General features: G+C 43.7%; 2 protein-coding genes across 2 annotated transcripts in view; one reads left to right on the forward strand and one right to left on the reverse strand.

The window, feature by feature from the left end:
- The window catches only part of LOC106813757 (vacuolar protein sorting-associated protein 13B-like), a 46,895-nt gene extending 41,738 nt beyond the window's left edge, over nucleotides 1-5,157 (forward strand). The window contains exon 52 of the mRNA XM_014817978.1: nucleotides 4,162-5,157. The gene's annotated coding sequence lies outside the window, so the exon portion shown is untranslated. The remainder of the gene's footprint in view (nucleotides 1-4,161) is intronic.
- A 1,435-nt stretch (nucleotides 5,158-6,592) lies between these two features.
- LOC106813758 (sodium-dependent phosphate transporter 2-like) overlaps nucleotides 6,593-14,303 on the reverse strand; it is a 24,114-nt gene continuing 16,403 nt past the window's right edge. The window contains exons 11-15 of the mRNA XM_014817979.1: nucleotides 11,992-12,120; nucleotides 10,800-10,945; nucleotides 10,150-10,265; nucleotides 9,955-10,024; nucleotides 6,593-8,615 (exon numbers count right to left, since the gene is read on the reverse strand). Coding sequence (XP_014673465.1) covers nucleotides 8,378-8,615; nucleotides 9,955-10,024; nucleotides 10,150-10,265; nucleotides 10,800-10,945; nucleotides 11,992-12,120 — 699 coding nt within the window. The 3' untranslated portion in view covers nucleotides 6,593-8,377. The remainder of the gene's footprint in view (nucleotides 8,616-9,954; nucleotides 10,025-10,149; nucleotides 10,266-10,799; nucleotides 10,946-11,991; nucleotides 12,121-14,303) is intronic.

The raw sequence follows: 14,303 nt of genomic DNA on the forward strand, positions 1-14,303 counted from the left end.
CCTCCTCCTCCTCTCTCTCTCTCTCTCTCTCTTTCTCTATCATATTTCATTTAAAAAAACCTCCACCCATTATATTCATTACATAACATTTATCTATCCAATCTCTATCTCTATTTCAACATAACGCAACACCATCCATCTAGTTCCCAGTAATTTAATCTTTTATAACGTATCATTTGCATTGTTACAAACATATATATATATATCAGGAGTTAATAATGACAAATTATTGACAATAATGACAATTTGTCATTATTAACTCCTGATATATATGTATTTGTATGAATTGTACTTGTATGGAATGTATGGATTTGTATACATGTACTTGAATAGTATGTACTTGTATCTATGTATTTGTATGGAATGTATTTGTATGGATGAGTGGAGGGGAAAAAAACAAAAAAAGTGTTCACATGGAATTACAAGCGCGTGTGTCAAACTATGTAGATACTAATATTTCTGGTGATTGTTTGTCTGTTCGTCTATATAGACTCTTTAAGGTTCGGCCAACGAAGCCAGATACAGCCTTTGTTATGAAGTAAAATATATTACACAATGGGAATTTCTAGAAGATTCCTATACATTACATCAACATCTAATAATACCTCACAATAGAACCTTCTGGAAACTTGGAAATTCCATGTTTATGGTTAGCGAAAGTCTGCTGCCCGACGACAGGAAACTGCAGAGTAACGCACACAGCACCATGAAAGAGACCGCTCTCGACGTGCAGCTAGAGGAGCAGCTGAGATGGAGGAAGATCATCAAAGTCTAGCTCCAAGTAACCGGCACCACCTGGTAACCAGGAGAGCAACTGAAGAAGCTCCAGAGCAACGTTTGCAACACCTTGAGAAGGACCGCACTCAGCATGCAGCAAGCGAGCTGCAGAGACAGAGGAACAACATACATGTGCTTTGACTACATAGAATCATGAATTTTTCAGCGTATTGTTTACCTCATATTTTGTTCCTCTGTTACGACTCCATCCTTGTAATTAATTGTGTATATATGTCAGAATTTTCTGTATGAGTTGTTTTACTAGTTTTTTTCTCCTCAGGCAATGCCAGGTACCCCAGCTAGTCAGAAATAAATGTGTAAGTTCTCTTGCCTGTCATTATGTGATACACACATGACCCTTATTGCTAAGAATACTTCCTCTTATATAAATGAATGTATGATATGGGTTTATGATTGGTTTCGTGGTACTGGAAGAGAGACCTTCTACAAGACGAGAGTTTGAGAATGTTCGTAAAACCATGTGCACGTCGGTACTGACTCCAATATTCCCTGCTGCCAATAAAAACAGTACTGGCACTACTGCAGTGCTCATCTGGTCTGTAAGCATGCTGTATGACTAGGCAGCCGGGCCGGGTTGCATTACACACGTGTGTAGTCGTATGTACTTGCACACGAACGAAGAATTGAGAGTCTTTTGTGTTGAGAGCAGCTATAGCAGAGAGCAGGTTTCACCTATCCCAGGGTGAACTCGAACTTCCACGAATGTTTATGATGCTGGCACTTCTAGTTCTCTGGTTAATTGCCAGACTTGAAGAAAGCGTCAATCATTGCAGACTATTTTCACATTCTAGACGATTTCACGTTTGTAAAAAAGCAAGTAGGCAAATCTGATATCATTAATTATTCATATATACAAATCATGTTTATCTGCTACAATGCATGACGTTGTGAGGCATTTAGTAGCCAGTACCGGTACCTGAGTACTTTATATATATTTATGTGTTTTACCGATGTCTACTAAATTTTCATTTGATTATGTAGGGCTTAATTGTTCCATCTACAGGGATTGGTGCCATAAATCTGTTTTCAAAATGTAGTGTTGATGCTAATGTTGTCTTATATTTTTTTCTTATACTGAATAGTTTGTGGATGAATAGCTACACTGTTTTTAACTCCATACATCAGAAAAGCGCTGGGTGAAACCGAACTGTAGAAGTGTAATGACATTCGAGGGCCATATGCTATACCCCTCCCCAGTGAGAGTCTGCTGACATGTAGCTGCCGTCTTGTGTTCCAGTCTGCGACACGTGAGTAAAGGCTACTGGGTGATGTTGAAGGAATTCACACACAAGGAAGATTTGAGGATGATACTGAGTCTTCCTCACATAGCCACGGACATAGGGAGAGGTAAGATGGTGCGAAATGCTAGTCTGTGAACATGTCTTAGTGAGGCACGAAGGGTCGTTGTCGTATAATTATGCATGGCGTATAATTGGTACCCGAGGTAACTATCTGATATGGTTAGGGTTAGGGTTAGGGTGTTAGGGTTAGGGTTAGGGAGTAGGCGTAGGCGACATACTCGCCGACACCTCGGGTACTACATATACGACAACGACCCCTTCAGCCTTAGTGAGCATGCAAGCTATAGGCCTCTACAAAATAATTTATCATTTACACTTGAAGTTAGGTGGTAATTTGTATTATCACTTTGAACAATATTATGTGTATATATAGTGAAGCTCTATTGTGTCTATGAAATATTTGATTTTTTTCAACACGTTTTACATGGATGATGGAGTCTTTGCCATACAGTTTTTAGCTCATCTGACATAGTCAGATGCAGCTTGTAGAATCGCATGAGCGTGCGTCCGTCCGTCCGTGTGTCTGTCCGTCCGTCCGTTCGTCCGTCCGTCCGTCCGTCCGTCAACAGTTGGGCACAAATCTAAACGGCTCGACGTCCGGTCACGATATTCGGGATGTGGGGGGGTAATCCGAAAACGAGTTGGGATGTCGAAGCTGGGGGTCAAAGGTCAAGAGGTGTAAAAGAAAGGGGAACATTCCCTCCTTAACTTAAAGTATAGGGAGGAAATGCAGAATTGCGGCACAAATCTAAACGGCTCGACCTTGGCTCGTGATAGTCGGTGTATAGCATCATGGGAGGAAAAGACATCACTGTGCCGAAATTGGAGGTCACAGGTCAAAGTTCAATGGGGCACAGGGCAGATTTTAAACATTTTTTTCTGACGGAGCGATTGAAAAACTTTTTTGTTTCAGCGGTGACCTAGCATTTTTATGGCTTTATTGAAAGGACCATGAAATGTACTTTCTGCTGACATGCGAAGAGTAAGTGTCAGATAACCTTTTGACTCTCAAGAGGAGGGTTAAACATTGATTTGTTTCTCAACTGCGTTGGCGAGGTCCTGTGGTTGTGGAAAGCTCCAATTTTACAGTGAAATTCCACACATAACTCTTACTTGAATAACGCTTACTTAGGAGATAATGAGATGACTTATATATGAGATTCTGTAGTGTACTGTACATTATGAATAGTTGGAATACAGTCACTAGAACTCAAATAATTACCCAGCAGCGAGGCTGCGGATTTCCCAGACTGAATTTTCTCATCAAATTTTGGCACCAGTATAGATGCAAGTGTGTACGTTCTTGAGCTTATTCCATCCACTAATCACTGGCCTACCTTGTACTGAAATTAGTTTGCAGATATTTGCTATCGTATTGCTGTAAATTGTAATCTTGCATGAGCTGCTCTGGTTGTATCTAGCTCAATGGTTTTTTTAACGAGCCTAGATGTGCCTCGCAAGGGTTTAATGAATAAGGTAACTTGACACCATAGAACGCACGTTATCTATAGTAATAATATGGTAATTATTCACTCCTGCTTTTTGCAATCGGCCCGCGATCTATCGGAATTTTATTACACTAGGTTGAAGTGTTGTTTTTTGGGGTTAGAAATGAACGTATGTATAGGACGTCTTGCTATGCACAAATGAATTTATCAGCAGAACACCATCCACCAGATGAGCCCTGTCGCTCTGCGGCACTTGTTTAAGAAATGCCGGCGGCCATTTTTGAATTCAAGATGGCGGCCGAAAACGCCCTTGGATCACATGCATCACGTTGTTTTATGAAATAGTAACCCAAATTACGTCTGTCAGTCAATTTTCAAGTCTGTACGAAGATTATTAACCGAGATACAGCTATTTTTTTAAGAAATGACGGCAGCCATTTTTGAATTCAAGATGGCGGCCGAAGTTGTAGTTGGATCGCGTGTGTCCTGTCATTAAATGAAAGAGCATACAAAAGTATGCAAGTGTACCAATTTTCATACTTTTTTTTTACAATTTGAACGATTTTTTTCTAATCTACTGTACTAATACAGAGTTCACTTCTGTGCCATTTCAGTGGAAGTCTATCGTTCGGCTATAAACGGAACAACGATTTGTTGCTGCTCTTATCGAAATGCAGTAAGCCGCTTATGATTATCTCTAAATTATGATTTATTCACCGTGTGCCACTCTGCAGCATAAACCTGACAGTCAGGTATTGTTAGTCTGTGAACGGATATAAGGAAACTAGGTTTCATCACTATGCACGTGTCAGGATTATCTGGCGGCTGGTTTATTCCACAAGACTCGGTCGGAAAAATTAGCCGATTCGTTCATCAAACAAGTTTCGGCAGGATACATCAAATGATTAGTTAGTTCCCTGTGCAACAGAGTAAACTGGACAATTAGTAGGCGGGTGATTAGCTATCCTTGCCCCCAGAGTCAGTGAAATCATGTTATTAGCTACTACCTCGTGGCTAGCCAAGCAAATTTTTCCATGTTTTGACATAATATAGTAAAACAAAATTAACAATATTTGTCAGTAATAACATTTTTTTATGTATAACGAATTATATATAACAAAACGTGCACTGGGTATTATTGTAATTACACATGAAAAAGTTGTGTTCATCGTCATGGGAGAAGAATGGCACCTTAAGTGATTGTAAATATCATCTTATCTATGCAAGTCCAAGAGCAGTAATTTTCACCCGAGCCTATCGCGGCCTCCGCAGACACTGCACCACCAATAAACTGCCTGACCCACACGTAATATACCCAAGCCGTGCTCACCACCGGTACCACCCATACGGTGCCACGCATAACCACTGACGTCATCTTCCTTATGATCCTGACTCCCGGTTGCAGTTCACAGCGTAGTCTCAAGTAGTATTTTATTATCAAGATTATATAAATTATATATATATGATAGGATTTAATATATATCATTAAAATTATGCTGGTACAGTTAATTAATTTTACATCGTATATGACGGGATGTATTACATGTTAAATATTGAATTGTTACATGAAATCGCGTGACAAATAAATTACATATATGTGCATAGCGGAATTTGTTTTTCGAATGTTATTCATACAAGCAACTATATGTCCAACAAGAGAATGATCATTGGATGCTATCTTTCACATCTTTGAAGACGGTGATACATGAATACTTTGTATATATGTATTAATAGATACTATGTACCTAGTCTAGCTGACCTCGCGTTTAGGTCTATATGTTCAGCACCTTATACGAAGCTGTGTTAGGCAGTCTCATAGCGCATTTTGGAAACTACGGGTAGGTAACAAAAAGTTCAAATATAGATGAAAAATATGTGAAATAGATGAAAAACGTGTGAATGAAAACAAGTGCCGCGGAGCGACAGCGCTCATCTAACGTCTACTGCGGTGACTCTGTGGTGGAGTGGTGGGATTCTAGTAAACCCTGTTAGTCCCAAATGTGTTCACATACACGCCGAAACAGTGGAATGCACAGGGATGGTATCAGGATCGTTCGTTGGGATCGTTATGAAAGTTGCCACGAGATGGTGCGTACGTTTAAGTGTCTTCAGATTAAAGATGGAAGCTCCCATCGTACGTAGTAGCAACAACTATTTGCAAGACAGAATAGGTAAGCACTCATCCATTTACCTACGCAAGCCTACAGGCTGCAATAGAGAGCTGCCACCTGTAACCAATTAACGCAGGCAAAAACTACACAGTACCAATAACACATGCACTGGCAGTAGCCACTGGCAGTGACATACGTTACATGTAACATACTGACAGTACAGAATGCCATAGAAATTATACGATTTAAGGAGCATAAACCTTCTTTAACCAAATTTAGCTTTTGAAATTTCACTGTGACATTGTAGCCTCATACATCCAGGCATGTATAGATTCTACTAGCAAACCCGGCAGTCAAATTCTTTCTAACAGACAGTCAACACATCCATGTTTAACCCTCCTCTTGAGGGTCAAAAGGTTATCTGACACTTACTCTTCGCATGTCAGCAGAAAGTAGATTTCATGGTCCTTTCAATAATGCCATAAAAATGCTAGGTCACCGCTGAAACAAAAAAGTTTTTCAATCGCTCCGTCAGACCATGTCCTCAGAAAATGTCTAAAATCTGCCCTGTGCCCATTGACCTTTGACCTGTGACCTCCAATTTCGGCACAGTGATGGCTTTTCCTACCATGATGCTATACACCAACTATCACGAGCCTAGGTCGACCCGTTTAGATTTGTGCCGCAATTCTGCATTTCCTCCCTATACCTTAAGTTAAGGAGTGAATGTTCCCCCTTCTTTTACACCTCTTGACCTTTGACCTTTGACCCCCAGCTTCGACATCCCAACTCGTTTTGACGATCCCCCCCAATGTGCCGAATATCGTGACCGTACGTCGAGCGGTTAAGATTTGTGCCCAACTGTTGACGGACGCACGCACGGACGGACGCACGCACGGACGGACGGACGATCATGCGATTCTACAAGCTGCACCTGACTACGTCAGATGAGCTAAAAAGTCCTTTCGTCGCATCACGAAATTAACCGAATAGTGATTGTTGGGCCACATGTATTTACACGTATATAAGGCCATCTTTTAAAGCTGTTTATGACAGGTGAACGTTAAGGAGAATCTGTTCAGGTTCTGGCGCGTAAAACTGCGAAAAATATCTCACGTGCACCTTACGTTTTCTGCCTCGATAGGCAGTTCTATTAACGAAAGTTATAAATGTACACAATATAACGCTTTCGCCGAGCGCAGCGTGCAATTAATGAAGCATGAATACCGCTGGCATAGCACTCACTGGATGCGTGCGCGAAACCTAGGAAATGTTTTTTTAATCTCTGAACTAGTTTGGTATAACCGTACGGGTACGAAGCTGATTTAATTTTAGTTAGGATTTTCCTGACTGCATTCAAGAGAGACGAGCAGGTGCATTGTGGTTGCTCATTCCTGCTGAATTGATACGCTATGTAATAGCTTTATATCGCAGCGACGTCTATAGCGGCAGATTAGTGGCTTGTGTAACTGCTAATCTTTGATGGGCGCACAATTTTCGCTTGATACGTACGATTTTGAATTACTCTGATAACAGTGTGCACAGCAAATGATGCTGTGTGAGCGGATGTAGCAGAACGCATCACATTAGGTATTAGTAAAGCTTTTACTTCTTTTTTTGATCATTAAATCAGTAATATATTTTTACCTTCACGCCGCCACACATTTATAATGTTGTGGATGTTGGTGTATTCTTTACAAATAAAATAAAATTATTTTCAATTAGAAATATTGCTATGTTCGTATTCTGCTCTGAAGTTATTAGCGATACCGAGGAACTGACTGCGTAACAGCATAACGTTTAACATCTCCACATCTTACATGCGCTGCCTGATATTAAATTTTTGTTTCGTTAGCGTTCCTAATATCAAATAAAACGGTCGGTTTTCCGTAAAATGCATATCGCGTACAATTAAATTGCCAGCTTTTATCATAAGTCTGGTTAGTCAATGCCATGGTGGATTTAGGCTACCTTACTCAACCAACTAGAACCTCGTTTGGTTAAAGTGCGTGGGATCAGTTTCAATACAACTCATGTTTTAATTGCCTCTAAGGGAACAAATTAGATACACAGATAGCGCGGCTTCCTTTGTCCGCATTATTAAAATCTCGTAGTTAGGGATAGAATGTTGTCTACAATAAAAAGCCACCGGCTATTTCTATAATAAATATTTAAAGATGCGTCATTGCACAATGTCAGCAAGAAATTTCTCGAGTATTACTGCCAACGCTATTCGTCTCGAAAAACTGCATTTTATACTTTAAAGGGTGATATATATATATATATATCTATTATATATATAATATACGTATGCGTGTGCGTGCGTTCTTGCAAGCAAGCCTCAATAGGATTGGCCTACTGATTGCGATGGACAATTATTATATAACACACGCTCGCTCCATTTTCTATAGAAATATCAGTAGGCCGTAGCTGTATGGTTAAGCTGCCTGCCTCCTAGCGCGTCCGACGGCATCTTAGCTAAATCCCAAACAACCAAACGCCCACGCAATCTCTTCACCCCTACTTTGAGCTCCCTCGCATGTAACCGCTTCTGTGCGCGCGTTCCCTGATCGCTGCCATCGCGCGATGCGGTGCTAGCTACATTTCGGACTAAATGTCTAGACTAACGTATAACGTATATCGTCTAGACTAACGGTATAAGCTAATCGCAATAGCTGGGGGTGCATGGGCGAGCGGGGGTGAATCTGTCGTGCGGCGGCTAGAAGGCAAACAAGAACAGCGCCATTATGCCGGCGGAGATGGCGCCACTGCATGGTACCGTGACGAGCCATGCCATGAAGATGTTGCGGAAGAGACTCCAGTCGACAGCGTCGCGGGAGCGCACCCAGCCGACCGACACGACGGAGCCGACCTTGCAGTGCGTCGTGCTGACGGGGATGCCCATGTTGGAGGCAACAAGCACTGTCATTGCCGAGCCGATCTCAACGCTGAAGCCACTGAGTGCGAACAAGAGAGAAGATGCTGGGGTGTGATGAGGTGATACAAGGTTCGCACAAAAGGATGTTGCACGTTCTCGCAGCAGAATGTTGCACGTTTTCGCGGCAGAATGTTGCGCGTTCTCACGGCAGAATGTTGCGCGTTCTCACGGCAGAATGTTGCGCGTTCTCACGGCAGAATGTTGCGCGTTCTCACGGCAGAATGTTGCGCGTTCTCCCGGCAGAATGTTGCGCGTTCTCCCGGCAGAATGTTGCGCGTTCTCCCGGCAGAATGTTGCGCGTTCTCTCGGCAGAATGTTGCGCGTTCTCCCGGCAGAATGTTGCGCGTTCTCCCGGCAGAATGTTGCGCGTTCTCCCGGCAGAATGTTGCGCGTTCTCACGGCAAAATGTGTCAGATTGTGACTTGATGGACGTGTTAGGGATGGGTGAGCGTGTTGGAGATCGAGGGGATCAGCGTGTTAGGGATGGGTGAGTGTGTGAGCGGGTTTGTGAATCAGCGTGTTAGTGGGTGGGGGAGTGTGTTAGACGGTGGGGTGAGGAAAACAGTGTGTGAGGATGGAGTTAGTGTGTTAGGGAATTTTGAGGGTGTTAGGGGCTGGGTGGTGGTGTTAGAGAGTGAAGAGGGTGTTTAGGGCTAGGTGAAAGTGTTAGGGAGTGAGCAGAGGGGTGGGGATGGAGTGAGAGTGTTAGGGAAGCAGGGAGGATGGATGTTAGGAATTGATGAGGGTGTTAATGAATGGATGGGGTGAAGATATTAGGGGATGCGATGAGCGTGTTAGGGGGTGGAGTGCGAGTGTTGAAGGCAACGTTGCGAGGAAGTGGCGACTAATGTCTATTGATTAGTTGAGGATAGGGTTAGGGTTAGAGGCGAGGAAGTGCTTGTATGAGGATAAAAAGCGTTTGTTATGCAGCGCGGCACGGACGCTATTATGGGATGATAATGTATGCTAGATAGAACCTGATATGGTCATATTATGGTTTAGCGCGCGAGAGAATGAGGTGATAAGCGGATAATAGAAGGCAGTAGTTGGTGTGAGGAATGACGTTCATTGGTAATATGAGCAGGCGGTTGAGGTGAATGAGGAGGTAGATAAGTACGGGGTAGAGAGTAGATGTGAAGGCAAAACAGAGAGTGAATATGAAGGAAAAACACATCTCATACTTCACGCTCCGTAATTACACATTGACGGACTACATAATATCAGGAGTGAATAATAATAGATTATATTCTATTAATATATATTATAATATATATTATAATATATATATATATATATATATTATTATTATTATTATTCACTCCTGATAATATGCATGATGCATTAGCGTATGTTCTCACCTTGTGGGCGTGATGGCTGTTAAATCTTCTCCCATTGTTTTAATAACACGTCGTCCCAAAATCCACAGACCTAAAAATGTTATGCATTCAGATTGTAAGTGTAAGTTAGGTACGTGTTAGGAAGGGCCGTATGTCTCAATGGGCATTTTGTGGGTAAAATGACTAGACTAGTACGTAAATTCAGCTAGCTCTTACCCAATGATATCCCTACGCCTCCGTACATAAGGATCCATATAGGCGTTTCTCCTGTTGTCGTCACAGTCTGCTCCACATGGATTAGATAGACCGCAACAACCGGTCCGATGCAGTTGCTGAAACATAAAAATATGCAAACGTGATGCGTCCGCATCCGTTAATTCATATTCTATAGCGGGGGGACTTTCTATCTTTTTACCTCCATACTCCTCCACTTTCAACTCCTTTAATTATATTGTTGCATTTGATTTTGTTCCATTTGATTATTAAATATAGACTGACCCTAATCGTCCCTGTGACTGCGGGTGAAGGCCGAGAATTTATCAAGGATTTACGGACTCAGCCTAGAGCATCCATCTATACACGTGGTAAATCGGCGAGAAAAGCCGTGCACAGACGACGGGCAGTGAACTAGTTCATTGATTACACGACGAAAATAATCAATGCAGCTAATTTCTCTGCTGCGTACAGTGGCGGGTACCCCTAGCTGTGTATCAAGCGCTTATCCCGCACACCTTTGTTGTGCCGCATGTGTCAATTTACGCTCTTTTGTAGGTGATATCGTGTCCCCCTCGCCCTCCCCCTATGCGATCCGTATACCATCACGTTGATTATCCACGCGCGTATGTTCTACTACGTCGCGGTTCTACCTGACGTCGTTTCCTCCGTGTGCGAAGGCGCCAAATACAGCAGTCAAAATCTGCAGGTAGGAGAACACATGGAATGCCTCGGGCACATCCACGACTGCAGGAGAGTCCGACCACTTGTCTTGTGACTCAAAGTCATCCATGGGCGTCTAGAATGAAAATAATATATATATTGTCTCTAAAAATTGACGACTGGTAGTCGTCGTCCTCAAAAGTACACCCAGAAGATTGGTCAAACAGTGGTTCGTGGCAATGGAGATCAATATGAATATAAAACATATAGCGTAAAATGAGATAAGTACTATCCTATACTAGGACTTCGAAATCTACTAAGTAAATGTGCCTGCGGGCATTATTTTTTGCCATTTCAACACATGCTGGTTTGATGCTACTGCGTGGTTTTTCGTATGAACACTGCCGCAACCGCGTAATTCCCTTTGTTGTGTGAATATTTTGGTATGTCACCCGGTAGCATTTAATGCGGATAACTTTACCCTGCTTGCGATATGCGGGTCAAAATTAATGCTACCGGGTAAAATATGGCCGCCATCCATAAAATGCTACCGGGCACTTTATTTGGTAAATAAATATTACCAACGACCGTATAAAATTGTATACGGTGTTTAATAATACACTCCTAAATCAGCCAATCGGCGATTAGTGAGGTCAAATAACAAGTTTATTGGAGGATGTCTATAAATGCTGTTTTTCATCTCTCCAACGAAAGCGTCTGTAAGGGATTTCAAGTTATTTTCGGAAACTAGACTTCTTGCTGTTTTACTGGGGTGACTGGCTTTTTCCCTGGGCGTTTGTGTGGTGGCTTAAAAATGCATTCGCGAAGCCTACTTTTCAGTGTAAAAACGCCTTGCAAATTGCGAGTTTTCGGTGTTTCGCGAAAGTCGCATTTACAAAAAAAATATGGAAGAATATTTCAGTTAACATATTATATGTTGTGTCTTGCGATGTAGCGTTTGTGGGTGGCAGTGACATTACTATAAGTAACTCTGGCTGCTGGAACGCGGGAAAAATTTTATTATGGTCGCCAATACAAAATGTTTCCCCATTGTAATACCTGGTAGGATTTAAATCGGGTAATTTTTATCGTCTGCTATAAATGTCACATTAAATCTTGAATAAATCAAAGCAGCCAAGTAGCCCGTATACCATATCGGTGCGTCTTCTGTGTGATAATCACCTGCGTGCCTCTGTCTGATCGCAGCGTGTCAGACCGCTCCCTGCTGTCGATTCTCTCATCTGACATGGTGGTTGCCTGGTCTTTCATAGAATTATCTTCATTCTCTATCCTCAAGTCTATGAAACCGTTCTACAGAAGAAGGGCAGTTGATGGTGATAAGATACCCGTCCAGTTGACCGATATTTTGTGTCATGGGTAGGTCAGTGTAATCGTGCAACTGTTTCCGTTCGCAGCACAGTTATTTTAAGACGTTGAGGGCGCATTGACCCCTGACATGTTTGGATTCGCGCCACGCTCTTTTAGGGAAATGCCTTTTCTTGATTTAATAGTCACCTGGATGTATTACCAGACGAACAGCCGTACGTTTAACGGGGCTCAGCAATATTAGAGAAATACATGCATGTAATACCTGGTAGGATTTAAATCCGGTATTTATCACCGTATGCAAAGAATATCACATAAACTCTTGAATAAATTAGAGCAGCTACTGTAGCCCATGCACTATCGGTGCGTCTACCTAGTTGTAAGGAGCTGTTCTATGAAAGCCAATTTGACAAACTTCAAGTTTTCGTTTCGAGTCGTAAACGAATCTGTTTGATAACTGAAGTGCAGAACGTTTATATTTATCCCCATTAATGACATAGCAGGAAGACCGGCGCGTGATCACACGTAATCTCAGATGAAAATCTCCTACTTAATCAGAATCGTGCAAGATGTGCGCTTTGTGACAGCTCTATAATCAGAGTCGGTTTCAGATAGACGGCAGCTACCGTGTATAGTGCCATGGCTTGCGATGATGCAGGTAATTATATATACAGCCTCGGTACTTATTACGTCTTTTGTGGTAGTCGTATTCACTGCGTTTTAAGCTGTGGACACACTAGCCGATTTTTCATGCGATTGAGCCGACCGGCTGAGAGTCGGGCGGCTGAGTTGGACGACTCAGTAAATATCGCTCTCGTTTGCCGGCGATTTGACGAATTTTGTTCAATTGAACAGTCAATTTAATAATTCAAACGTTCAATTGATCGATTGATTGTTCAATTGAAGTCAATTCGTCAAATCGTCAATTCGGCGATTCAATTTAGCAATTCGTTATTTTGGCAATTGCTCAATTGAACGTTTGAATGATTAAACGACTGAAATTGACAAATCAAAGGCACGAATACTGAATAGGCGTATTGAATCATGGAATGGAGCAATTGCCGAGGCTCGTCTATCGAGCAATTGCCGAGGCTCGTCAATCGAGCAATTGCCGAGGCTCGTCAATCGAGCAATTGCCGAGGCTCGTCAATCGAGCAATTGCCGAGGCCCGTCCATCGCCAAATCAAACGTATACCTACTGCACATGCGCACAGAGGCATGACGGAAGGCGCGGTAGCGCGTACGTTGCTAGGAACGCAATCGGCCGGCGTTTCCCAGCTAAGTGCGTGTACCCGCGTGTATGTGCGTGTGCCCGCGTGTACGTGCGTGTGCCCGCGTGCACGTGCGTGTACCCGCGTGTACGTGCGTGTACCCGCGTGTACGTGCGTGTACCCGCGTGTACGTGCGTGTATCTCCGTGTACCCGCGTGAACGTGCGTGTATCCGCGTGTACGTGCGTGTACGTTCGTGTACGTGCGTGTACCCGCGTGTACGTGCGTGTACGTGCGTGTACGTGCGTGTACCCGCGTGCACGTGCGTGTACCCGCGTGTACGTGCGTGTACCCGCGTGTACGTGCGTGTATCTGCGTGTACGTGCGTGCACCCGCGTGTACGTGCGTGCACCCGCGTGTACGTGCGTGTACGTGCGTGTACCCGCGTGTACGTGCGTGTATCTCTGTGTACCCGTGTGTACGTGCGTGTACCCGTGTGCACGTACACGCACGTACACGCACGTACACGCAGATACAGGCACGTGCACGCGGGTACACGCACGTACACGCACGTACACGCGGGTACACGCGGGTACACGCACGTACACGCTGGTACACGCACGTGCACGCGGGCACACGCACGTACACGCACGTACACGCACGTACACGCGGGTACACGCACGTGCACGCGGGTACACGCACGTGCACGCGGGCACACGCACGTACACGCACGTACACGTACGTACACGCGGGTACACGCACGTGCACGCGGGTACACGCACGTGCACGCACGTACACGCGTGTGCACGCGTCTGCACGCGGGTACACGCACGTACACGCACGTACACGCTGGTACACGCGGGTACACGCACGTACACGCTGGTACACGCACGTGCACGCGGGCACACGCACGTACACGCACGTACACGTACGTACACGCGGGTACACACACGTGCAC

The sequence above is a fragment of the Priapulus caudatus genome, unplaced genomic scaffold (genome assembly GCF_000485595.1).
Source record: "Priapulus caudatus unplaced genomic scaffold, Priapulus_caudatus-5.0.1 Scaffold820, whole genome shotgun sequence".
Lineage (NCBI taxonomy): Eukaryota > Metazoa > Priapulida > Priapulimorpha > Priapulimorphida > Priapulidae > Priapulus > Priapulus caudatus.